This window comes from Saccopteryx bilineata, chromosome 3 (assembly GCF_036850765.1).
Source record: "Saccopteryx bilineata isolate mSacBil1 chromosome 3, mSacBil1_pri_phased_curated, whole genome shotgun sequence".
Lineage (NCBI taxonomy): Eukaryota > Metazoa > Chordata > Mammalia > Chiroptera > Emballonuridae > Saccopteryx > Saccopteryx bilineata.
In genome coordinates this window covers 267,906,602-267,934,158 of record NC_089492.1, presented here as the reverse complement: position 1 = coordinate 267,934,158, position 27,557 = coordinate 267,906,602, and the positions used below count along the sequence as shown (strand labels likewise).

The window sequence follows — 27,557 nt, the reverse complement described above, 5'->3', positions numbered from 1 at the left end:
GATAGCACCTTCCCTTACAAAAGATAAATAAATGAAGAGGTACACCATGTTCCAGAAAGAGAAGGAGACTTCCTATTACAAAGATGTGAGTTCTCCCCCAATTAATACATAAGTTTAATAGATTCCAATGAAAATTTTTTTAACTTGACAACATATTTCAAAAATTTATCTGGAGGCAAAAGATAAGCAAGAAAAGCCAATAAAAATTCAAAACAAAGAATGTCTATGTGGACTTATCTTACCATATGTTTAAAATTATAATAATATTAAACATTATTATAATGTTATGATAATTAAAGTTCTTTGATATTGATATAAGAATAAACAGACATGTAGAGAAAATGGATAAAAAGTCTAGAAACATACCTTTTCTTTCATAAAAATTTAATATCTATAAATATGGCATTCTGAAAATTCTGCTAGGACAACAGATGAACTAAATTTGAAAGACTATGCTTATATTCCCCATATAAAATAATATATCAATATAATTCCAAAGTTATTAAAGCCAAACAATAAAACTAAAAAGAAGTAAAAGAAAACACAGCGGGATATATATTTCATCAGCATAAAAGGAAGGGAGGAAACCACAGAAGAAAAACATTGATAGATTTGTTATCATGGGAAATTAAAATTTTCTAACACTAAAACACACCCTGAACAAAATTAAATGGCAAGTGACAAACTATAGGGGAAGGCTTTTTATAGCATATAATCTAGTTTATAATAATATGGTGCTCTACTAAATAAATAGGAAAATAAATGCTAATAGAAGCATCAGTACTAATTCACACGTAGATTCACAAATAAAAAATGCATGGGTCAATAATTTCATTAAAAAAGTTAACCTTACTTGTGATAAAAAGGCAAATTTAAAAATGAGGTGCCATTTTTACTTTTCAAACTGATAACACTTTTGCTTTTTTAATTACCTAATTTTATGAGGAAAAAACATGCCATTTTATTCCTTGTTAGTGAACAAAATAGCAAGAACTTTCTAGAGGCACAGTTGACAATCTGTTAAATAAAACAATTAAGAACCTCACATATCCTTTAACTCGGCAATTCTACTTCTAGATATTCCAAGGTTCATAGAGATGTGTCTAATGACAAGTATAATACACTGAATTACTAGTCGCAAGAGTGAAAAATTAGAAACAATCTAAATGTTCAATAATGGGGAATTCATTACATAGGTTTTAAATAAGTATATATAGACTAATATGCAGCATTTAAAAATCCTATTATAGAATAAAATAATGACAGAGAAACGCTCACAATGAATATTTCAACAAAAATATGTATATCACTTCATTCAATAAAATATGTAAAAGATTAAGTCTAAGTAGACATAAAGACGGGAAGGAAGTACTCCATCTTCTTAGTGGTTCTTTCTGTGTGGCTTTTTTTTTTTTTTTTTTGTATTTTTCTGAAGCTGGAAACAGGGAGAGACAGTCAGACAGACTCCCGCATGTCCCCGACCGGGATCCACCGGCACGCCCACCAGGGGCGACGCTCTGCCCACCAGGGGGCGATGCTCTGTTGCGACCAGAGCCACTCTAGCACCTGGGGCAGAGGCCAAGGAGCCATCCCCAGTGCCCGGGCCATCTTTGCTCCAATGGAGCCTTGGCTGCGGGAGGGGAAGAGAGAGACAGAGAGGAAGGAGGGGGGGGTGGAGAAGCAAATGGGCGCTTCTCCTATGTGCCCTGGCCGGGAATCGAACCCGGGTCCCCCGCACGCCAGGCCAACGCTCGACCGCTGAGCCAACTGGCCAGGGCCATGGCTTTTCTTTATATTAATTCTCTATATAATTATTTTTTGTCAGTTCTAAGTTTCCTATAATGAAAATGCAATATGTTAATAATTAGAAAAACATGTTGCGGATACATATAAAACAGCGGGAATGCTACACCCCATGGGGGTGGCAGAGATGCAGTTTGGGGTGAGTGTAGTTTCTGACGCCCCCTTCTAGGTATAGGCTATCAGGAGCTGCCTGTTGGTGGTAGAGAGAGCAGCAGCACATGACAAGCACGGAGCTGTGGGGTTCCCCCTCTAGCCAGGCTTATAGGGCCTCTTTCCTTTTAGCTGGCCCGCGATACCCACGCCCCACCACACCCCCACCGCTGGCCGAGCTGTGGGTACCTGTGTGGGTGCCCGACAGCGAGCTGAGGAGACGGGAGTGCTGGCTGTGGCCGTCATGCACCTCCACCACGTCGTTGAGGGCCGTGTGGAAGAAGGCGAACTGTCCGAACACCACTGCGGAGGAGACATGGTGCAGGGGTCTCAGTGTGGAAGACTGCGCGGTCTCGTGGGGGGCAGGGGCTGGAAGGCTGCGCGGTCTCGTGGGGGGGAAGACTGCGTGGTCACGTGGGGGGGAAAGACTGCGCGGTCACGTGGGGGGGAAGACTGCGCGGTCACGTGGGGGGGGGAAAGACTGCGCGGTCACGTGGGGGGCAGGGGCTGGAGGTCTGGGGGACTCCAGCCCAAGAAGAAGGAAACCTCGGAGGAAGGTGGTGGTTCATGGGGCTAACTCCTTGCTGAGTCTTGCACAATGGCCAGACACCAGGCACAGGGACGCAGGGAGCTGTGAAAGGCTGGCTGGCATTCTTCCACATGGGTCAAGATGGCATTGGGAACGCACTCCATGGCCAGGCTGGTGGCAGTGGCACTGAGCTGATCTTATGCTTTCCCAGAGAGCAGCTGCAGCAGCTACTCAAGGACACGAAAGGGCTTTGGGTAACATCCCCCATTTTCCACGTGGTCTCAGGACCTTGTCCCTGAGAGGTGGGTAATGAATGGTTGGTGAACGGCATCAGGCCTTGCCCTGTGCCCACTCTATCAGATCTCTTGGGGCTGAGCAGCCAGAGTTCCGCAGGCCGCCCTGTCCCTCTCCTAGGTGGTCAGGACATATCGACACCCTTTGTCCCATCCAATGCCAATTTTGTTTAGAAACAGTTCTTCCTCCTTCTACAAAGAGGAGATCAGGGGGAGAGCAGCCAGGCTGGTCACCTGACTGCCCAGGGACAACTGTGTCAGGAACTTCCCGAGTCCCTCAGGGCTGACAGGACGCTTGACTGTCCCCACTGCCGACCAGGTGACTAGCCTGGCTTCTTTTTACCTTGGATTCTTGGAACCTGGTGATTTCTCTGTCTTCTCCTCACTTTTTTCCTGCTCATCCTACTGACAGCTGCTGGACCAGGCTCCAGGTTCTCAGATGGAATAGCGAATGATGTGGCTGCCAGCTCCATCACCTGTGCTTGCAAGCCCAGCTCCACCCCAGCCCTCACCCCTTCCTGCCCCTGGGCTGCCTGTCCCTGGGTTCCCAGGAGGCCTGGACCTGCAGCACCTCTCCTCAGACCTGGGCTGCCGGTACCCAGTGCCCCCTGCCAGTACCCAGTGCCCCCGGCCTTCCCTTGGTCCTGCCTAGTTCCTCACCACCATCCCCTTGGTTCTGGCCAGCTGGCCCCTTCCTCCCTCGTGTGTCAGGAGTGTATTCTACAGCCCACTTGGTGGCATCCACACTCAGGTGTCCTGTGTAGGACACCGTTCTTCCCATTCCCACAATGGGAGTGGATACAATTGAGTGGAACTGGGATACAAGCGGGAAGGGTCTGAGAAGTTGGAAGTAGTCAGAAAACATAAACACACAAAATATTCCATACCATAATCCTTGGGCACAGTGACAAAATATAGGCAGATCTGTCCACTGGTGTAGTTCTGGGGGTAGTTGGGGGACAAGACCACTCCATCTGAACCCACATACTGTCCTCCACAGGGGGCTGAAAGAGAAACCAGAGAGAGGGCCAGGTGACCTTGTGGGCCTCTCAGCAGCAGTCCATCTTCTGATCTGCTCACTCCCAGCTTGAGCTCCTGCCCCTGGTGGGGCTGTCATGAGGTTCCCAGCCACCAGTGCAGAGGAGGGGAGTTCGGAGGACACTGCCCTGCCCAGCCCAAGGACATCCATCCCTGACCTGGCACATGGCCTAAAACCCCCCTGATGCCACCAGGGGCCCACCTGAGCACATGCCAATCCAGGCCCTCTAACTATTAACACGGGCATTGTCCCTGGAGGCATAGCCCTGAGGAATATTTTAGGAATCTCTCCTGGTTACAAGTAGAACCAGACCAATCTGCTGCTCCCACGGTGATGTCTCCATCTGGTTAGTTAGTGTCTACAGGAGTATGGCTTTCCCAGACTACCCCACTAGCAGAGGCCAGCCCATGCGACCCAGTTACTTTCTGGTCCCATGCATGGTATCTTATTCCTCAAGAAGTGGACCTCAGAACCAAGCTCTTTCACCTGGACAAAGTGGTCGCCTTGCTTTTCAACTTAAGTGGCCACCATGCTCTGCCACTCTACTCTATCTGCTAGGATTCTATGGCTAACCCAGATCCCCTGGAGTGAGCCCATCCTGCTGGCCTTCGTTTCACACATCAGACCTCACAGTGGGACCAGGAAGAAGTCCTTTAAACTCTTTCCTCCCTGGTATGAGCTACTGGCATGTCCGGGGGCCAGTGTTGAGGATATCTATCTGAGTGTCGGTAGGGACACTATGTGATCCGAGAGAGACGCCATGTTGACAAGGACCAGGACACATTCTCATTCACAGTGAACCCAAGGAGCTCCGCTCTGAGGACCCTGTGCCCCCTCCCCCTTCCCTTGCCCATAGCCCCTCAGTCTCCGGCACCGCCTCACTCCCCCTTCTCCCTCCCCACCCCCGGCCCCACCACCTGTGCACACTGGCCGGGGACTGTTCCACACGGGCTTCCCATCGGGCCCCAGGATGCAGCTCAGGGTCGAGGATCCCTCCACTTCATAGCCCCCATGGCAGTAGTAGGTAATGGAGGAGCCCAGCTTTAGGTCAGAGCCCACTCGTGTGCCATTCTTGATCGAACCAGGATCGAAACATGACTCCCGTGGGTTTTCTGCAAAAAAAGAAAAGCAAACACATACATGAGGCTCATTAGCAGCCTAATTCCTTAGCGCAGCACCCGTAAGGAAGCCCTGACACTAATTAACTGTAGAGAACGTGGGAAGTTGGGATTGCGGGCCCTATTCCCTTTGGGTCTAGAAACTATTCTAAATTTGGTTAGAAATCGAGGGCTGGAAATCATCTCGGAGAATGACATCTTCCTAATCAGCTATTTTAAATTTCAATATTTCTTTCCCCACGTTCTTGTCACCCTTCTCTGCTTTTTTCCTCTGACTGAGATCAATGCTGTTTCATGTATCATATACGTGCCTTGTTTTTTGTTTGTTTGTTTTTTTTCTATCTCCACTAGAATGTAGGCTTCCTGAGGATAGTTTTCGTTTTCCAGTTTTGTTCACTGCTATATGGTCCAGAGCCTGGCACACAGTAGGCACTCATTATCCAGGGGTGGGCAAAGGTAGGTTTAGAGTTGTAATACAAATAAATAATACAATAACTAATAAGTAATACAACAAGAATAAACTGTGTTTTGCGTAGTAAACCTATTTTGGCCAAACCTTGTATATTTCTTAAATGAATAAGTGTGGGGTTTCTAGAAAGGCTGCTTAAGGAAAGGTGACAGACGAGAGAATGCTCTTTGGCCCTTCCTTCCTTCCTCCTGCCCGCAGTCCGGAACTCAGACATCCGGGTTGGAACTCCAGCCGCCATCTTGGATCCTGAGATAACCTTGAGGATGGGAGCCATGCACTACTAGTGTGGCAGACCATGAAAACAAAAGGAACCTCGGTGAAGCCACTTCATCAGCCCTGGGTAATAGGCTCCAGATCTCTTTTACAGGAATGAGAATAGACTTCTGCTTCATACAAGCTGCTGTGCTTTTCAGTAACTGCTGCACTGGCATTGGGGGCCAGCTGGGTAGGACTGCTGCAGAACTATATACACTGTATCAGGTGGCCCTTTTGTCCTCCATCTTTATGCAAATACCTACACATTTTTCTTTTTCTTTTTTCTTTTTTAGCAAGACAAAGAGAGATAGACAGGGACAGATAGGAAGGGAGAGAGATGAGAAGCAACAACTCATAGTTGCAACATTTTAGCTGTTCATTGATTGCTTCTTATATGTGACTTGACCGGGGCTCTAGCTGAGCCAGTGTCCCCTTGCTCAGCAAGAAACCTTGGGCTTCAAGCCAGTGACCTTGGGCTTTAAGCCAGTGACCTTTGGACTCAAGCCAGCAACCATGGGGTTATGTCTATGATCCCATGCTCAAGCCGGTGACCCTGCACTCAAGCTGGTGAGCCTGCTCTCAAGCCAGATGAGCCCACATTCAAGCCAGTGACTTTGGGGTTTTGAACCTGGGTCCTCAGCATCCCAGGCCAATGCTCTACCCATCGAGCCACTGCCTAGTCAGGCAGCTCCTACACTTTTCAGTGCTACCCTCTCTGGAGCAAGTTTCTGAACTTTGTCTTCTCTCTGGCAGAATTCTATTTTTTCTCTTCTTGACTATATAGCATGTATAGCATTATCTTGTAATTTGGGTAAGTAAGTGTACTGCTTTTCAGTGGGTCTGAACATTATCTTGTAATTTGGGTAAGTGCACTGCTTTTCAGTGGGTCTGAACTCATAGAGCACAGAGACCATCACCTATTCTCTTAATCCTGTCAACTAGCATAGAACTTGGCACTAGGGCCGGCCGTGTTTGACACATATTAGGGGCTTAATAAATGGATGCGGAATTGGTGGGCTGAACACTGCAGGGCTTGGAAAATCAACAACCACATCCGTGATTCCAACTACAAATCTATTCTATAGTTACTCACATGTCAGAGCAAGAGCTCATCATTTCAACATTATCACATTAATAAAAATGATAAGGATAATGATAATGATGACAGCCTCTTACACAGAAATATCACTTTATAATTTTCAAAGCTCTCTCTAATCTGCTATCTTACTTGCATATCACACTGGCCTCTGCAGCAGGCAGGGCCAGGGACATTCCTGTCCAGGTCGCAGATGAGGAATGTGGTGATCAGGCAGGCTAAGGAAGTTTTTCAAGTCATTCAACTATTAAGAGGTACGACTAAGATCAAAATTCAGTCTTTGGCCTGCCAAACGAGAGCTCAGCTGTGAATGATAAAATTAAATGGCTAAGATATCATGATGATAATGAATACTGTAAAACCCAAGCCCTCCAAAAAGAGAAAATTAAAAGAATCAGTTTCTTTTTGTCCCAATAGTTAAGAGTCATTTCCAAACACTGTAATAGCAAAACAAACAAACAACCCCCCCAAAAAAAACAACAACTGAAACACTCAATCAGTAGAGAACTATTGAAAATGGTTGAATTAGAAGCCATCCAATGAAATATAAGCAGCCTTTAACAAGAATAGTGACAGTCCTTGCATACTGATATTGAAAGACATCCAAGATCTATATTGCTGGGAAAAAAAGAAAGAGAGAGAAACATCGATTTGTTGTCCCACTTATTTATGCACCTATTGGTGGATTCCTGTACGTGTCCTGATCGAGGATTGAACCCACAAACTTGGCATGTCAGGAAGATGCTCTAACCAACTGAGCTACCAGGCCAGGGCCCTCACCCCTGCTCTTGAACAGTGAATTCTTCTCAACCTTTATTTAGGTCTCAGTTTCAATGTCACCTGCTCGGCGAGGCCTTCATCTTGACTGACTGACTACCATTCTGAATGGGCTCCTTCTGTCTCCACATCCAAGTAGCTTGTTCTTCCCTAACTTCTTTTGCTTCTCACTTCTTGTTTGTCTCCTTTATTGTCTGCCCCCCTCCCTCACCTCTACACTGCCTTAGAGTAGGAACCACAACCATTTGGCTCACTGCTGTAGCCTCCATATCCAGCACTGGGCATGGCATGAAGTAGAAGCTCAATAAACATTTGTCAAATGGATAAATGAGCTCTACACTTGTGCATGGATGTTCTAATCTAGCCTGTCCCTGCCCGGGATGAGGCCGCCCCATCTGCTGCAAGATGAGAATGAAGGTCCACACCCACCTATTGTGTTGCTGCTATCTCTGGCCTGGAGAAAGACAATAACCTCCCCACGACTCGCGACTCATTTTTAAAAACTGTATCCAAAAGACAGGATCCTCCTCATCCCCTTTGTTTCCTTCTAGCTACCTGGGTAAAGCTACCCAGGAGGCTGAATTCAGATGAGAAGTGCCTCCAAGCATGGTCTCCTAGAGAAACTGCTCATTTTTGCCCTGTCAGGTGGGCTGTCAACACCAACTTCTCATTTGTAACGGGAAAATGTCTGTGAATCTAGGATGTGACCTCCAAGGCAGTAGGGACTTTGTTTTGCTCCCTGCACTGTCCTCAGGCACATAGTAGGTTCTCACTAAATATTCACTGAGTGAACAAGTGAATAAAAATGCCTGACCTATCCTAGCTCCTTATGAAAAAGCCTAATCCCATGACACCGCTCAGGGGACCCTTGACTTAAGCCTGATCAATCTGATGGCCCTTTGGGATTCAGAATTGGGACACAAACTGGGAAGTGATTCAAAGTCAAGAGTGAGGCAGCCACAACTGTCTTAGGAAAGCGGAGAAAGCAAGGACAGTTAACCTGCAGAAAGGGGAAAGTAGCAAATGCTCAGAGAGGAGCGGAGAGGAGACAAAACCCGGAGACAGAAGAGGGACCCTCAGCCTCTCGCTCCCCCACCCCGATCTCAATCCCTAATACTTCCTGCCTTTGGGCTCCTGTGTTCTAATAACAGATTCCCATCTGCTCTTAACTTTGAGTAAGTTTTTGTTATCTGTATCATTAAAACACAGAACCCTTTTTAGTTTAAAGTAGTTTGGCTATTCGTCATTTTTCTTATAGTAAAGTCTTTTTTGTTCGTTTGTTTGTTTGAAGTTGCTTTGAATTTCTGGGTTTTGCATTTTTAAGTAATAAATTGCCCCTTTTTTGGTTAAGTTGGTCTGAATGGGTTTCTTGGTTTGGAACTAAATGATCCCTGACTAAGATGCAGTACAACTTTCCTTCTTCCCGCTTGGGGAGTTGGTGGGATGTGGGAGGACCTCTGGTCTGCCTGCCTTGGGGTGCCTTTGACCTCAGAGAGTGGTTTTCATGGGACTATGCCCAGCTGAGTCAGCAACCTCTCTCCTTGTGGCTCGTCACCTCCCAAAGCAGGACCCTGAGGCCACACCTCCCTGGAGACCCAGATCCTCAGCCTTAGTGGAGCCCTGGATCTCCTGACAAGACAGGGTTCTGCCCTTGGACAGGAAATGGCTTCTAGATGCACGAAGCCTCTTCTTCTCCTCACTGGACCCAGACCTGACTCGGCAAGTCCTCACTGGACTACATGTCCATCTCTAGTGCCCCATGGAGCCGCAGAGGGTAGCGTGTCTTGATTCTTTGCTAAGGACTGGAGAAGTATCCAGGACATACACACGTATCACAAACATTCGTGTTATGTACATAGGCACACTTCATTTTATTGTGTTTTGCAGATGCTGTGTTATTTACAAATTGAAGGTTTAGGGGCAACCTTTGCCAGGCAAGCCTATCGGCGCCATTTTTACAATAGCATTGGCTCATGTGTATCTCTGTGTCATTTTTTGGTAATTCTTAACAATTTCTTTTCCATTATTATATTTGTTATGGTGATCTATGATCAGTGATCTTTCATGTTACTTGTTGCAATATTTTTCTTTTTTTCGGGGGGTGCGCCATCAATTATAGCCATTAAGGCAGTAAACTTAATCACTAAGTGTGTGTGCATGGCCTTCTCCACCGACCCGTCTTTCCCTCTCGTTAGGTCTCTGTATTCCCCAAGACACAACAGTATTACAAGCAGCACAATTCATAACTCTAAAATGGCCTCTAAGTGTTCAAGTGACAGGAAGAATTGATCATTGCAGCAAACTTCACTGTTGTCTTAATTCAAGAAATGGCTACAGCCATCCCGACCTTCAGTGACCCCCACCCTCATCAGTCAGCCGCCGTCAGCACAGCCGCAAGGCTCTCCGCCAGGGAGAGGATTACGATTCACTGAAGGCTCAGATGATGGTTAGCAATTTTTAGCAACAAAGCATTTTTAAATTAAGGTAATGTACCTTGCTCTCTTTTTTTAGACATAATGCTAGTACACACTTAGGAGACTATATAGTATCATGTAAACATAACTTTTAATATGCACCGGGAAACAAATAAAAAATTCTGCAATTTTATTGTGACACTCGCTTCATTGTGGTGGTCTGGAACCGAACCCACAATATCTCTGAGGTCTGCCCGTACTCAACACTCATACATCTATGTATGTAAAACATCACAGTCACAGTTTATAATGTTCAGACATCAGGAAAGAAAGTGTACTTCATTCTACTGGGCTAGCCCCAATGAGGAAGGATACAAACCCTTCTCCCTTCCGAACAGGAGAAAGGCGATGGGATGGAGGAAGGTGGATCAGTGCGCACCAAGCACCTGCTGGCATCGGCATTCTGCTGTGCCCACTTACCAACCCTCGCCACCACTCTCACACATAGTACCACTGTCCCTCTTTGATAGATTAGGAAACAATGTTCAGAGAAGTTATGTAACTTAAAAAAATTGTTTTAAATTTATTTATTCACTTTAGAGAGGAGAGAGAGAGAGACAGAGAGAAAGAGAGAAGGGGGTGGAGTAGGAAGCATCAACTCCCATATGTGCCTTGACCAGGTAAGCCCAGGGTTTTGAACCGGCGACCTCAGCATTCCAGGTCAACACTTTAGCCACTGTGCCACCACAGGTCAGGCAGGTTACACAACTTTTTCACGCCTTATAGTTAATAAGTGATGAGGCCACCTCTGCAAAGACACTGAGTACAGGGGAATAGCATTTGAGGCCACGGGATCTGGTAGCACAGTAGACCCAGTCTAGGAATCCAGGGATCCTGGGATAGGAAGAAGGAGACCACAGGGCGAGGCTGGGGTCCTCTCTCCTCACAAATGGGCTACTTGAGCCGAGACTGGGAAACACGGTAGGGGGGACTAATATTAGGAGGTATGCGACCTGAGGACCAAAGGCAGCCCTAGGTATTGCCCACTGCAAACAGACACACATATCTTGGTACTGGTACCACAGAGCCTAATAAATGGTGGAGGGTGCAGGGGTGGGCTGTGCCTTCTCCACCCTCTCCCAGTAACTGGCCTCCTCCAGTCACTTGGCAGGCTCTGGTTGCCTCTAGGTAGGCCTTATTTGGGGGCTGTGTTTTAGAGCTAAGGACCCTTCAACATATGATTTTTGGACCAACAGAGGAAAGTGGAAAGGGCTTCTTTGGGAAAGAGGACCTGAAGGTGTGGCTCTAACCCATGGATTCAGTGGAGAAGAGGTAGGGAAAACATGGCCACAGCCAGGTTACCATGAACAATGGTACAATTTATGGTGCCCCCCCAAAAAAAGAAAAATATTGCAACAGTAACATGAAAGATCACTGATCATAGATCACCATAACAAATATAGTAATGGAAAAAAGTTGGTAAGAATTACCAAAAAATGACACAGAGATACACGTAAGCCAATGCTATTGTAAAAATGGTGCCGATAGGCTTGCCTGGCAAAGGCTGCCCCTAAACCTTCAATTTGTAAATAACACAGCATCTGCAAAACACAATAAAATGAAGTGCAATAAATGAAGTGTGCCTATGTACATAACACGAATGTTTGTTCACGAATGAACAAGGAGGAAGCTCAGACAGGTCCTACCCAGTAACTTCTATACCCAGGGACGGTGAAATGAAGTCACCTTGTAAGGAGACTGAGAGTGATAACATTTAGGGTGATATTTTGGAATCTCTACCAAGTAGAAGTCTCAGGTAGGACAAGTCAGAAGTCACTCTGGTGGCTGGTTAGGTTTGGCTGGGGTTAAAGAACGTTATCTGAGGTGACTCCATGTGTCATGTTTGTGTGACTTTTTCTGGCTGTGTCCAGCCCTTTCCACTTTCCTGGGTGTGGGTGTAACAAGGGTGCAGTTTTTAAAGGTTTATGCATTAGAAGGATCCCAGGATAGGAAAACTGAGGGCACTGATGAGGGTGTGATTAGAGAGATGATTAAGAAGAAAAACAATGATGATGATGAGGAGGAGGAGGAGGAGGAGGGAGAGGAGATATGGCAGTGGGGAAGGTGGAGGGTGGAGCAGTGGGGTCCAGGCTAAGTCTAAATTGTGACAGCATTTGCTCCGATACCGGCATGTGGAGAAGGGTCTGATACAGGAGGTCTATTGAATAGCAGGTGTCAGGAGGTAGAGAGGACAGCAAAATACCTTTCCTAGTACAGCCACAAGAAGAGAGAAGATGACTAGCAAGACGTCGCCTAATCTGTGCACCACGCATCTTCTAGAACTGTATCTGACCAACAGGGGACAGCTGACGGTTTTGATGAATTGATGGGTGCAAAGCGCTTAGGACAGTGCCAGCCGCTGGCGGACACTAAGTTAGCTATTACTATGATTGATATTGTTTGTGAGCTCCTGTGAGAAAGTCCCAGGAGTTGCCAAAAATATTTAATTAGAGAGCACTTTAAAAGGTCGCTGAGGTCCCACATTATGCAAGTGGGGGACACGAGCCAGAAACTTTTCATTTTTAACCGGTAATGTGACTTCATTTGTACACACAGGCTGATGAGGCCTGGATGAACCTGGGTTGCAGTTCAAAAAAATAAAATTGATCATCTCCAGAGTATTTCTAGAGTCTTTTATATACACTGGATATTATACTCAGATGTATAATATGTAAGTATACGATATCTTCTCATTTTAAGCTGCTGAAACGTAATTAGATAGAGATAGAGAAGGGGGTTCCAAGAGAAAATAACTTGCCAAGCTCAAAAGTCAAGCAAACAATGGGGCTAGGATTTGGATAACGGTGTGTGGGATGATTTAGGGAAAAAGAAAAGAGAGGGAAGAAGAGAGCGGCGTGCTACCAAACCCGGAGCTACGCTTCCCACTACGCCGCCGCCTGAATGTTACGGAGTGCCTGATACGTGCCGGCACCGTACAGGGAGCTTCGATGCAGGAACGCACTGATCTTTACATTTCTGTGAGATAGGAACTATTCTACCATCATTTTATAGATGAGGAAATGGTGTTTTTAAAAGGTTAAGTAAATGTGCCTCAGTCCACAGAACTGCTAAGTGCTAAATATGAGCCCTGAACCCACTCAATCCGACAGCCTGGACCAGGCTGGCGTGGGGCCGGTCTTATTAACAGACTTTCACTGGAACGCAGCCATGCCCATTCCTTTGTGTTTTGTCTTTGGCTGCTTGAGTGCGACCATGGCGGAGCGAAGCGGTTGTGATAGGAGGTGATGTGGCTCCCAGCCTAAAAATGTTCATTTACTATTTGGTTTTCGAAGATAAAATTTGCTGACTCCTGCCCGTGACCCTTACACTATTAAACGTGCCTGCATTCACCCAAAAGTGCAAAGAGATGAAAAGAGTGGGGAAATTGGAGGGGTGAGAAAATGCGATCAGGAAGTATCATAAAGTGTCCAGTCTATGGCTCGGTGCCCAAGGATGGCCAAGGAGTGTCCCTGGGACCGAGGCCCAGGTACTGCAGCCCCCAGGAGTTTGATGAGCTGTCCATGTGTGCACTGAAGTTATCCAGGAGGCTGTGGGTTGGGAGGAAGACTGAGCCTTATATCAGAATCCTCAGGAAATGCAGGGGAGGCACCAGGAAGATGTGAGCTGATATGCATGGGCTGAGGCTGTGGGACTGAAGAGGACTCAGGAATGGTCCGCACAGACAAAGGAAAGAAGAGGAGGAGTGATGTGAAAATAGAAATGAGGTGTAAGAAAATGCTGGCCTCTTTTTTCCCAGGCCTGGGGTGGGTAAATGGGTGGGAAAGGCTAGGCCACCTGGAGGACCCCCAGGGAAGGCAGGTACCGTGCAGGTGGCCGCGGTGTCGTTCTGGGGCGGGCGGGCTCCCTGAGATTCAGCCCAGTGATCTCACTACACGCTGGGCTCCCCTCTGCCAGGGCTGACTGGCCTTGCCCTCCCTGATTGCTGCCACCTGGGCCCTTACCTGTGTAGTCAATGACGAAGCCAGCGTTGCTCACGGAGGCGTCGCTGCGGAAGGCGAGGAAGAGGCTGTTGCTGCTGCTCTCAATGCGGCTGGGGAGCTGGGAGCCATAGAAGCTTCCTATGAGAGGGCTGAGAGAGTCCCGTCCATCGTAGATGTGGAGGAAGTCATAGCCGGGCTCCAGGTTAAAGCTGGGGAACAGAAACATCCCACCCCGCCCCACGAAGGTCAAAATAAAGACTCGCCTTGGGCGCAGCCAAAGTTGGTTTAACATCTAAAAATTCAATGATTGTGATACCATATCACAGATGAAGACAGAAACTACATGATCATCTCAATACAATGGTCCCCTGGTATCTATGTGAGATGGGCTCCAGGTCTCCCAGACAGCAAGCCCTCCACCCACAGGGACACGCGCTCAGCCCGAGACTGCCTGGAAACACAGGCTTGGGGCAGAGGGCGCGGATCCCACAGTCAGCATCCAGAACGCTGGTGCTGAAACTCAACAGCCTCTTCTTCTTCTTTATTTTTAAATGTACTTTTCAATTAAGCTATATTGACATATATCATTGTGTACGTTTAAGGCGTATGACAAATTGGACACGTTTATATATGCACTATGATGGTCATTGTAGTGATAGGATCTCTACCACCTCACATAAGGATCATTTCTTTTCAGTGGTTGGAATAATTAAGATCGAGTCTCTCAACAAGTTTGGTGATTATTATACAATGTGGCCTATATATATTCGCTATACTGTGCACAGAAGGGAAAATGAGTCGCCAACTCTACACACCCAGGGGTCAGCCAGAGCAGGATGGAAGCCCAGGTCTCTTCCCTGCCGCTGAGCTGATGTTCCTTATACCATGCTGTGCAGCAACTTCTTTTCCAGGAGGGGAGGAGCTACCGGGGAGCCACTCCCAGACAGGGAGGGGCCTGTTCCCACAGAGGACTCCAGCCCCCTTCCCGTGTCTCCCTGAGCCAGTTCTCAGCTCTCCTTAGGATCTGCTACCACCCCACTCCTAGCACCCACAGCTGTGCCTCTTCCTTAGCCATTCTGATCATTGTGAGGGGAAAAAAAAATCTATTTTAAAAACTGTATTGAGTATCAGAGCTCTTGGATGTCATTTATCCCACTGGGATGGATGGATGGAGCGAAGATGATGGAAAATACCAAGCACTGGCAAGACTGTGGATCCCCTGAAGCTCTGGTCCCCCTCTGGGTTCAACCACGTTGGAAAACTGTTTTTGCAATATTACCAGATTTGAACATAGGCCTTACGCCGCAGTGATTCCGCTCTAAGGTATATATCCATCAAAGGCAATTGGTACTAATCAAGTATGCAAAGGTGAAAAGAACAGAAAGAAAGATACTCCATTTAGCTAGACTGAGAAGGAAGTGCAGCTCCACCCTTTGGCTAAGACACGTGGCAGTGAGAAGGGGCTATGGCCTCTCCAGGACAAAGAGGGAGGGCCAGCAGAGAGACTGGGTGAAGGGTAGAGTCAGATGCACTGGCTTTCTTCTTAACTGGCACCCTGTCACGCTGGTGTCAGCTGCAGGGTCACCCCATCTTTGCTGGGTGGTATGATCTTCCTGCTTCCAGCTATCTGTTCTTCTAAAAGTCACTGGGGTAGGGATTTGGAATGGTCAGTCTCTGTCACAAACTATGGCTCCACCACGTCCTAGCTTGCCTGTCCCTGCCTTTCTACAATCATGTGATTTTTATCTGAGTACCCTCAATTTTCCAGGCACTGTGTGCAAGGTGCCAAGGACATGGGATATGTCAGACGCTACCCCTTCTTCCAGGTGGTGATGGGGCTGAAGGAAGTGACGGACAGGAAGACGATTCATCAATGTCGAGTCCGCAGAGGTGCACGGGGCCACCCAACACAAAGGTCCCTGGGGAGGCTGAGCTGGAGTTGAGTCTGGGGGAGGGGTTAAGAGACCCTCAGAGATCAGACAGGGAAGGAAAAGGAAGTCAGTCACTACAAAGGGAGAAGCAGAGGCGAAGCCACAAGGGCAAGAAATAGTCTTGGAAACTGCTAGTACTTCCGTCTGGCTGGAGCTCAGGGGTTAGGATGGGTGGGGTTAGAATGCGGTGGGGCCACTGCATGAAGAGGTAGGCAAGGGCCAGATCCCTGAGAAGGAAACTCAAAAGTTCGAACTTTAATTTATAGGGAAGAAGAAGCCACTTAGGATTTTAGAAGAAAGGCTCTATTTGTTATTTCTTTGTTTTTAAATGAAATATAATTTATATACCATGAAATTGTCATCTCTTAAGTGTCCTACTCTGCTAGTTTACTTACTGACTTATTTTACTTACCGGGGTGACACTGTTTAATACTCAACCAGCTTTGATACATGCATATCAAGACCCGAATATTTCCATCACCCCTTCTGAACCTTCCCCACCCCCTAGAAGCCACCACTGGACATCAGTTTTGCCGATCCTAAACCTTTATGTAAGTGGACTCAGACCTTATGTCCTGGTTTATGTGTCTGTCTTCTCTTGCTCAGTGTGATATTTCTGAGGTTCATCCACCTTGTACATACCACTAGTTCCTTCCTGACTGCTGAGAAGTATTATCATACATTAAAATGGAAAACGGGATGGTTACTGTACGTAGCATTTTCACGTGACAAGATCGCTCTGCCAGCTAGCTGCAGAGGAGACTGGCACAGAAGGCACGATGGGGCAGAGGGCCTGGTGAGGAGACGCTGGTAGTAATTCAGATGGGAAATAACAGGGCTTCAGACAAGGCAGCAGGTGGGAGGGTGGACAAAGGGGGAAAATACGAGGAGTGTCATGGCAGCAGAGGCTCCACGCCTCGGCCACGCACAGAAGAGGCAGCGAAGGGGGACGATGGTGCCAGCCCCCAGTGTTCAGAATAGAGCTCATCTGGGGGAAGCGCTACGCTTAGGTGTTGCAGCCGAAGCTCCTGCAGCAACAGAGACACCCAGCAGTTGGGTATAGGAGCCTGCAGCTCAGAAGGGAGTCTGGGCGGCTGGCAGAGAATGTGGGCGTTTATAATAGAGGAAAGTGGGGGTTGATCCAGGAAGGAGGTGTGGGGGAGAGTGTGATACCACCTGGCCCAGGAAGAGGGCGTGAGACAGAAGCGGTGCAGCCAGGAAAGAAGCCGGAGAACTGGGGGTGGGGACTTCAGAAAACCCAAGAGGAAGAAGCAGAAGAGGAGGAGGAGGGGGAGGAGGAGGAGGAGGAGGAGGGAGGGGGTGATCAAGAAGCGCAGGAGGATAACACGTGAGAGGTTCCATTCTGTTTAGCAACCAGGAGTTCCCCGATGTCTTTTATCAAAGGAGTTGCAGGTGGAACCCGTGGAGGCAGAGACCAGCCTTCAGGAGGGGAGGAAGGAGAGAGAAGCAGAGACGGTTCTTCTGAAGAGCTCGCCTCTAAAAGGCATGGAGGATACAGCGGGGGAGAGAGGTGGCCGGGGAGCGAGGTGGCGAAGCCCCTGAGAGCCACCTGAGCCTGTTCGTTAAGTTGGGGAGAGCCGGGTGAGAACAGAGGAGGAGAATGCAGGAGGGCAGGAGACCAGAATCCAGCAAGGCCCTACTCTCTGAATCTCAACAGCTTTCGAGTTGTTGTTGTTGTTTTAAGCTACTTCATAAATTACATAAGGATTCATGAAATAAGAACATATGTGGAAACCACTGAGCACTGTCCTGGGCACAGAGGAGACATTCCCTAAATGCTAGTGTCCGTCCCTCCTCCTCTGGACTCCTACACCCCCCACGGGACGCAGAGGTACTCACCCAGAGTCGGAACCCCCTAGCTGCTCTGAACCCTCGTCTCCCACCCGCGGGAAAGGTACATACATGTTAAATACCAGGGCGATGACGTAGTCCGGCGAGACGGTCACTTTCCAGTCACACTCCTTGCCTGGCGGGTAGGGCTCTGGGTAATTTGGAGACAGGATGACTCCCGAGGGTCCCGTCAGGTCTCCCCCGCAGGGAGCTGCAGAGAGAAGACAAGGCTGAGACGGTCCCCTTCGCCGGGTCCTATCTGCCGCCGGGTATTCGTAGGCACAGTAGAGAAGGACTGAGTCGGATACACGGAAGGTAACCCCTGGCTCTGGAGGCCAAGGGGAGGGTGGAGGAGAGTGGGGACGAGGTTTTACCTGGCGGGGATGGAAACGCTTTGGAACTACTCGGAGTGGTTGCACCGCACTGTGAAGGTCCTAAATACCGCCGAGTCCTTTGTTTTCAAATGGCTAATAATTTTGTGTTATGTGAATTTCACCTCAAGGAACTATTCATAAACATAATCCTTGGCTCTGCCAGTTCCAGGCTGTGTGACTTTGGAGGACTGGCCTAACCTCTCTGGATCTCAGTGTCCTTCTATTGCAACAAAAACAGGGAACATCTCCTCCATGGGGTGGCTGCAACGGTTTTGGAGATGCCTGTTACAGCATCTGGCCTACCATCAGCAGTCAGCACCTGGACCAACGTGTGTCTTTCAGCCCCAGGGAACACCTGGTCTCCTCCCGCCGCCTCACAACCCCTTTCCCTACCCCCTTCCTTGTGGGTATTCTCTAAGCGCTCTGGTGCAGTCAATGTCAGGGGGAATGGCAAACATTACCACATTCAGCTGCCAGGCACGCCAGCCTCCTACACTGCCAGTGCTCTTGGCATCTGCTTGGGGCTGCAGATACCTTCCAAATTTTCCAAAAGACCTTGTCCAAGAGAGCATGTATGCCTCAGTTGTATGGAGGTATTACAAATCCCCAATTAGTCCACGGTGGTCTCCCTCCCCCGAGGTGACAGGCCTTCCCAGCCGGCGGGGAGAGGGAAGGTGGCCAGCGATACGGCAGGTTGCTCGCCCAGGGCCCCCAGAGCTCCCCCCAGATCCCGAGTCAGGTTCTGCACTGAATGGCCGGGCTACTGCACCATAGCCTGAGGGTCTGATGAAGCCGAGGCTGGGAAGTGTATGGGTCGTTAACAGGAAAAGATGGCCAAGACTATAAATACGGCTTGGTGTGCAAACCACAGGGCACCACCAGAGACTGGCGGTGAAGCTGGCAAAGAGTGAGCCCACAGGAGCGTCGAGGCCAGACAACCCAAGACTAGACCTGGAGGCAGGAGCCAAGGGCGTATCCGAGAAGACAGAATTGAGCAGCAGCTGCTCGCTGGTCACGGAGCTGAGCAGTATTGACTGCCTCACGGTGTGCTTTTACTCAGAGCGATGATTAAAGGGCTGGATCAACCCCCAACAGGGTCTCTTTAAAAAACGGTGGGTCTTCAAGCCAGGCTATAAAAGTCCTAATGTGGGTGAACATGAAAACCTGAGTGGTCATGACTAGTGTGTTGTTTTTTTTCCACCCCGTGGAAAATACATCTCCATCACCAACCCGAGTACCAGAAACGCTCAAGTGGGCCCCTATGAAATGCCGGACACGAGCGACAGCATTTTAGATACCTCGTCTCATTTATGTCTCATAGCAACTCGGCGAGCGCAGGGTTATCCTCCCTGACTTAGGAGGAACTGAGGCTCGGAGAGGTTAAGTCACTTGCCCAGAGTCACTCTGAGACTCAAACCCACATGCGTCTGGCTCCAAAGTCTGCCATTTCCCCATCCTTCTCTACCACCTTGAAACAGCTGCTGGCCACGGGAGTACAGAGGAGTGACCCTCCCCTCGGGCCGGCAGGGGACAAGCCCTGGGTACAAGAGAGTGTTTGTGAGGACCGTTCTGTGAGTCAGGTCTGCCTTGTATTTCACTCGCTTCTCTAGAGAAGAGGGTTAGATGAACGGGACAGACTAGAGGCCTGTACGTCAGAATGAAACTGTACTTAACAAAGCAAGGCCACACCGGCCAGTCCGCAGAGAGCGGCCCTGCCCGGAAACACAGTGTGACGCAGCCAGTGAGAGAGGAGGAAACCTTTGTCCTGTCAGCTGCCCAGCTCCCCGGGGGGAGGTCTTCCCAAAGGGGCCCAATGATTATTCCATGCGGACGAGGGCAACCAGGCGCGGCCTTCCTTTGCAGCTCGGGTCTGTCTGCCCTTAAGTTTGTCACCAGTGGGGTGAATTTGGGCATTTCTGAAACTGCCCATTTTTCTTCTGCCAACCCCCAAATTTGGTAGATCATTCCAGTTGGCTAAGAAGTGGACAGGCTGTACTGAGGGCTTAGAGTTGTGAAAAAGGCCATTGATTTGGAAGTTACACAGTCCTGGGTGTAAATCTTTTTAAAATTATTTTAAATTTTTTATTATTATTAAGTGAGAGATGGGGAGGCAGGGAGACAGGGAGGCAGAGAGACAGACTCCCACATGTGCCCCAACTGGGATCCACCCAGCAACCCCACTAGGGGGTGATGCTCTACCCATCTGGAGCCAATGCTCTGTTGCTTGGCAACCAAGATTTTCAGTGCCTGAGGTGAGGCCATGGAGCCATTCTTAGCATCTGGAGCCAAATTGCTCAAACCAGTTGAGCCATGGCTTCAGGCAGGGAGGAGAGAGGGAGAGAGAGACAGAGAGAGAAAGAAAAAGAGGGAGGGGAGGGGTGGAGAAGCAGATGGTTGCTTCTTCTGTGTGCCCTGCCCGGGAATTAAACCCGGGACTTCCACGCACTGGGCTGACACTCTGCCACTGAGCCAACCAGCCAGGGCCCTGGGTTCAAATCTTCACTATGCCACTGACTGGCTGTAAGTTTGGGCTAGTTAGCCCACATCTCTGAGCCTCCAGTTCCTCATCTAGATAACAAACAAAAGAATAGTGATGAGAACGGCCTCTAATGTGCACAGTGTTTACTGACTACGAGTCAGGGCACGGTTCTAAGAGCTTTACAGTGTCGTCCTGTCTATCCTCAAAACAACCCTGTGAGGGAAGGACTTTTATTTCCCCTATTTTATGGGGGGGTGGAGAGGGCACAGGGAGGTGAAGGAACTTGTCTAAGGCCACGCAGCCAGTTGCGGGGAAGCCGGGTGGGAACCAGGGAGCTGGAAGCCAGAACCTGAGTCCTTAACTATGGTGATGGTGACTCTACTTGTGGTCGCACAGCTACAATGCCCCGCCCAGCGCCTGTTGGGGTGGGGAGGGGGACTCTCAATCAATACTTGTTTTTCTTGCTTTGCTTCCTCCCTGTAATGAAGGGATGTTGAAGCCAGCTAGGCCAGCCCTGGCAGGCAGCCAAGGGGGCTGGAAATTAGGGGCTGGTCACTGGGATTGCCAGGCTGTTTGCGAGAGGAGAGGATGCAAAGGCATTTACTCCGTTGCCTGAGAAACAGTCACAGGCAGGCCACGGGTGCAGCAGCATGGGTAAGGAAAGCTGTGTTGACCTCCTGGCCCCGCTTGTTGCCCATTTACTGCTCACCAGCTTAACACACAGCGCGGCCCTCCTTCCCCGCCTGGGACGGCCTTGTCTCAGGACCCGCTTTTCTGCGAGACAAGCTTAGAGAATCACTGATACAGGATGCTGGGTTTGGAAGGGGCCTCAGAGGCCATCTGACGCCCTCCAGAGCCTTCCCAGAATTCCCTTGACCAGAAGGAATTCTGGTTCAGGGAAGGGAAGTGAGTCCAAAAGCTCAAAAGAAGAAAACTGGGAAAGAAGGAAGGACAGAGGAAGGAAGGAGGGAAGGGGAGAAAGCAGTATTTCTAGAGGTCAGGGTTTGTTGTTTGTTTTATGCTCACCCCACAATGCTAAGGGGAGGTATGTTTACTTTCACTTTACAGATGAGGAGACTGAGGCTCAGAGAGTGGAAGCAGTCTTCCCACAGCCACGGAACTAGTAGGTGGCAGGCTGGGAAGTGAACTTGGATCTGTCTCCTTCACTAGCCCTTTCTCTTCCCGACATATCACAACATGTGGTTGAGAACTGAGCTGGTACTGGAACCAGATCTCCCTTCCTGTCCACTCTATATGCACCATGATCCTATCACCCATACCCCGGGGGCCCTCAATCACCACCGAGGGACAGGACTTAGGGTCTCATCTTCAATGCGGGGCCTCAGAGCATGACTGGCAAAGGCCAGTCTTCAGAGGCCGGGATTGAGCCTGTGTGGCCAGAGGTGCAGGGCATCGCCCGGGGTGGGGGGCACTGCATGGGCACCTGCCTCCGAAAGTCCCCTGACCCCTTCTCCAGCACAGGGGTCAGCGTGGGAGATAGGAAGATGAAGGACCGCATTCAGGCTGATCGGGCTTCCGTGTTGGCTCTGCCATATCCTAGCTCTGTGGTTTGGGGCAAGATATCCAAATGTGTCCAATTTCTGCTTCCTCAACTGTAAAACGAGGGAATGGTGCTTATTACACACAGCTGTAGGGAAAGCTAAACGAGCTTTATAAATAAATGCCTAGTGTGGGGCTGGCACACCGTCAGGACTCAGTGACTGTTGGTTCCCTTCTAACCCCTGTGGTTGACACGGGAAATATATTCTGTATCCTGCCTGAGAAAAAGAGCCAAGTGGAAGCGAGCACCTGAAATGTTTCTCTCTCTCTCTCTCTCTCTCTTTTCTAGCCTCTTCTCCCTTCAAGTTCTCTTCTCCTCCCAGTCTTGGTTGTTAAGAGAGCAAGGTTATTCCAGTCCAACCCCTGCAAACTTCACGACCTCTAGTTCTTCATCTGTCCAATGGGGAGATTTTCAGACTCGAGGCTAATCTAGAGAACCAACACGCAGGTGGCCACTAGTTTCCCTGGGAAGAGAAAGAGCAGGGGTCTTTCCTTCCTGCCTGAGCCTATGGGTGTCCTTCTAGTGCTTCAGGTAATGGGAAGGTCATTGTGGAACCTGCTGACCCTGCTTCCCGATGTGATCCATTGTCCCCTTCTAACCTATACGTCCTGGGCCAGGAGAAAAGGAACAGATATTCCTGGCATAGAAACCTTTGGGGCCATTTTGGAGAGGGAAGAATCTGTAGTGTGTAGAATGTGACTGTGTGAACATGTGTGTGTGTGTGTGTGTGTGTGTGTGCACGTGTGGGTGAATGTATGGGTGTGTACACGTATGCGTGCAAAGCAAACTTTGGGATTCCTGCAACGTTTAGCTGTCGAGTCTCCTGGCCAGACTCAAGGTGCAGCTGCCACCTGTGTGCCAAGGGCGGGGGTCTGGGGCACCCGAGTGCAGAGGGTAGGGCTCACGCGGCAGCAGCTCGGTACCGATGCACGTGGGCGGGCTGGGCTGCCAGAAGAATCTGTTCTCGATCCTCACACAGCTGATCTCCGCGCTCCCCTGCAGCGCATAGCCAGGGTCACACTGGAACACCGTGGAGTCACCCGCTTCCCAGCTGTCACCACTCCGGCTCCCATTCTGTGGGACCCCAGGGTCATTGCAGGACGTGGCTGTGGACACTGGGACAAGAGAGCAGAAGAGAAAGTGGGGTTGCCTAGGTGTCGGCCAAAGCACGGGGCTCCGAGCACATCCCCCTGACTGACACCAGCACGTCCACCAGCTGTGCCGCTGCTGTGATCTCTGTCAGCTCCCAACAGTGTCATTACCGTCGCTCCCTCCACCACACCTTTGACCGCCAACCACTCTCCCAGCTTCTTCACCATCACCGTCATCCGGCTGTGAGAAACTGAGTTAAGAGAGATCGTATTGCTATGATGGTAGAACTGAGTTCAGTCTGATTTAATGATTTGAGACTGTTACATATGGTAGAACTGAGTTCAGTCTGATTTAATGCTTTGAGACTCTTACATAGATGAGCTTTGCAATTTTGTCTAATGTAGGTAACACGATCAGTATAAGGGAGTGATAAGGTAATTAAGTATAAACTCCAACTCCAATCAGAAGGGGTTGCAAAGGAGTTTGGGGGTCGGCTGCCTGAGCACGGAGCAATGGCTGTGAACTTGCATGGAAATTTCCTCAGCCGGGTGAAAGCCACAATCTATCTTGCATGGCAAACAACCAAGACTCATCAGACTGGAAGCAAAGAAAAATCTGATGTTTGTAACAAAGTCGAGTTCAAAACAAATATGAGTAACTGAGATGCCTTAAAAATTCAAAAACAAAAATCAGGAATTTGGGAGCTGTGTGTTGTCTAATACCGAAGCTAATGTAACACAAAGCAGATGCTGTAAAAGTGAACACCAAATGAATGACAGGAGGGAGGAACAAATGAATAAATGAATGAGTGAATGAATGAATGAAGTGTGAGAAAATGCAGCAAAGGGAAGGGTGTACAAAGTCTGGAGAAAGGGTGCTGAGGCAACAGCCCCAGCTGCCCCCACAGCTCCCACTCAGGTCATTGTTCACAGGCTGGTCGGCAGGCCCCGGGGGCACGAGGTTCTGGAGGCCACAGGATCAATACTGTCCATTTGCTGGCAGGGTCAGTGCTTTCTTTAAAGTTTTGGGAAAAATAACTTTTACACTAAAACAAGTGAACTTATTAGAGAGTAGAATGTAAAATTCTTATTAGTTCCTAAGCAAGAACAGGAAGCTTCAGAGATTTTATGCTTCTTATAGCCTCTAGGCCTTCTGAAAATAGGCACGTACTCTCTCCTGCTGTTAGGAAGAGTTCAGTGGGAAAGGCCAAGAACTACCAGCCGAGGGCAACGGAACACACTCAGATCACCAATTATAAGACCTAGAATTTGGTGGAGGCATCTGGAGTTATAGTATCTAATACGTTATAGCCCTGGCCGGTTGGCTCAGCGGTAGAGCGTCGGCCTAGCGTGCGGAGGACCCGGGTTCGATTCCCGGCCAGGGCACATAGGAGAAGTGCCCATTTGCATCTCCACCCCTCCGCCGCACCTTCCTCTCTGTCTCTCTCTTCCCCTCCCGCAGCCAAGGCTCCATTGGAGCAAAGATGGCCCGGGCGCTGGGGATGGCTCTGTGGCCTCTGCCCCAGGCGCTAGAGTGGCTCTGGTCGCAATATGGCGACACCCAGGAGGGTCGCAACATGGCGACGCCCAGGATGGGCAGAGCATCGCCCCCTGGTGGGCAGAGCGTTGCCCCCTGGTGGGCGTGCCGGGTGGATCCCGGTCGGGCGCATGTGGGAGTCTGTCTGACTGTCTCTCCCTGTTTCCAGCTTCAGAAAAATGAAAAAAAAAATAAAATAAAATAAAAAATAATACGTTATACCCAAGAACACTTAAGACAGATGCAACAAACTAGGCCCACGGCCAGATCTGGCTCTCTGCCTGTTCTTGTACATGAAGTTTTATTGGAAGATGGGCTCGCTCATTTATTTACATGTCGTCTTTGGCTGCCTCTGTGCTATAATGGCAGAGTTGTTGTTACATCCTATGGCCCACAGAGCCTGAAATATTTGCCATCTTGTTTTTTACAGAAAAAAATTCACTGACTATTGGTGTATGATACCCTATCTTAAGCCCTCCTCTTTTTAGATCACATTTTAAAACCCATCCTTTGCTTTTATCCAGTTTTGATTATTAACACCACTGATGATCTGCTATCACTGTGCTCCAACTATCATTGTAAAACTGTCTTCCAACACAGCAGGCTCAGTCTGCTCCCTAACCTCCCCCAGGGCCTTTGCACCGGCTGGTCCTTCTGCCTGGAATGATCTTGTCATAAATGTCCTTCTGCGAGTTCCATCTTGTCATTCAGTTTTAAGCTCCAATGTCACCTTTTCACATAGGCCTCTCTGATCACCTTCTTCTGGGCTTGTCCTTTAATCCCCTTCCATCAATTTTATCCCATTATCCCGTTTTGCTCTCGTCATAGCACAATCTGTGATCATCTCACTAATTTATCTGTCTGCCTCTTTCTTGTGTATCAGTTGTACATCTCTATGGGAACAGAGACCGCGGCTGTTTTGCCTCTGACTGGATCCCCAGGCCTAGAACAGTACCCAGCACACAGTATGCTCAGGAAAAACAGACTTAGCTTTCATCTCTAGCTGTCTGGAGCACTGTGCACATGTAAATGATTCCTCGGGGGGGAAAAAAAAAAGCTCACTGTTCTGACCACACTCAGAAAGATTATTTATATGGGAGGCCACAGAGTGCAATGATTAAAAGCCTGGATTTGGGAATCAGACACAGGGGTATTGATCTAGGCTAGATGACCTTGCATGAGAAACTTCTCTGGGCCTCAGAGCCCGCCATCTGCAACACGGATTAACAAGGGTGCCCAGACCTCATGGGCTCTGCGAACATTATGAGAGGGACCGTAGCAGAGAGCTCTGTGCGGTGCCTGCTCAATAGATGGCACTGATACTGCTCCCCTCTCCCTCTGTGCTCGCTCGCATCCATTTTTGTTCTCACTTTCTCTCTTTAATGCTCCTGAGTTTGAGCTGCTGGCACAGCCCCCAGGGAGAGACTGGATCCACGTGGTATGGACAGGATGTTAGATGTTACACAGTCATGTTTACTTAATAAAGCCAAGCCGGCACTAATCGTCCCTGGCATTTCTGTAAATCCCCTGTCAAACACACTATGAAGTTAACACGGGTGAACCGTTCCCTCTTCCCCAGAGTAGTCCTGGTATTTGCTAACCAATGACAGCAACAGGGAAGGTGACCTTTCCTGAACCTCGGTTACACCCAGAACACTGGGCCAGGCTGTCACGGTCTTCCTGGTGTCCGGGCTAGGTAGCTTTGCCCACTCCACTCTCTGAGGACCTAAGTGATGACCAGGGTGGCTTGCCCAACCAAACAGACCCTTGTGTGTAAGGAAATCATCCCTTTATTTGTTCCTGTCTTCATGTGCCACCTGTTAGGTGAGCAGTGAGCGGGCACCTGCTGCATGCATTCCGCATGGGGGAGTCTGATTGGCACGATGTGGCCCCTGGCCTCGAAGAGCTCGCCCTGCGATGGCAAGTAGGCGGCCAGCTCCAGCGCAAAGCCACTGTGTCTACAGCAGTTCATTCTGAATGGGGAGAGCAGGCAGACGTGGCGTCTAAGGTGAACCCTGAAGGAGGGTTAGTATTTCTATGAGAGGGGCAATGCCGCAGAAAGCAGCCAAAGGCACTGGGGAAAGGCACGCTGGTGAGAGGTGTCCAGGACTCTGCCCACATGGTGATGCTGAGGACACAGTGGAGGTCAGATAATGCAGACCCATGGGGAAATTTGTCAGTACAATTATGATTAAAAAAAAAAAAAAGCCATACTCATTGGCTTGGGCAGAGTCAGAAAAAAAAAATACAATGTCTCGTTTAATTATTCATAATACTCCTTTTCCCAGAGAGCGCACTGAGCCAGCCGTCTGGAGCATTCTACCCTCCTCACTGCTGGGAGATCCTTCTATTGCTTATTCCAGAAATTTCCAAAGTTTGTTTCACGAAATGCTAGTCAGTCATTGGACATGGCTTAGGAAAAAGTCATCCATAGCCAAACATGTTTGGGGATTGTGACCTACTAGCACCTTCTGAATTTACGTTCATTAGCAGACCAAAAGTTCTGAAAGGTCCCAAATTACAGATAACCTCCTTAGATCTGCCTCAACCTAAGTAGCTTTCCAACATCACTGTATTGTGCAAACTTCTTTTCCTGGCAGTTAATAGTCCTTGGAACTCCAGGGAACAGATATTGGGAAATGCTTATCTAACTGATTCTCTTGTTGTCCCATGCTGGGACCCTAATCTTAGACAAGTTCAGTGTTACTCAGCGGTCCCCAGGAACTCTCTCCATGGGTGAAGGGTGCCATGATTTCAAGGAAGAGGACTCCCAGTGAACCCTGCAAGGA

At 48.9% G+C, this 27,557-nt stretch overlaps 1 protein-coding gene across 2 annotated transcripts in view; it reads right to left on the bottom strand.

The window, feature by feature from the left end:
- Positions 1–27,557, bottom strand: part of CSMD2 (CUB and Sushi multiple domains 2) — a 606,087-nt gene that overhangs the window by 107,024 nt on the left and 471,506 nt on the right. For both annotated transcript variants that reach the window (XM_066269721.1, XM_066269723.1), the window contains exons 27-32: positions 23,064–23,255; positions 17,799–17,937; positions 13,966–14,153; positions 4,732–4,926; positions 3,663–3,779; positions 2,143–2,256 (exon numbers count right to left, since the gene is read on the bottom strand). In XM_066269721.1, coding sequence (XP_066125818.1) covers positions 2,143–2,256; positions 3,663–3,779; positions 4,732–4,926; positions 13,966–14,153; positions 17,799–17,937; positions 23,064–23,255 — 945 coding nt within the window. The remainder of the gene's footprint in view (positions 1–2,142; positions 2,257–3,662; positions 3,780–4,731; positions 4,927–13,965; positions 14,154–17,798; positions 17,938–23,063; positions 23,256–27,557) is intronic.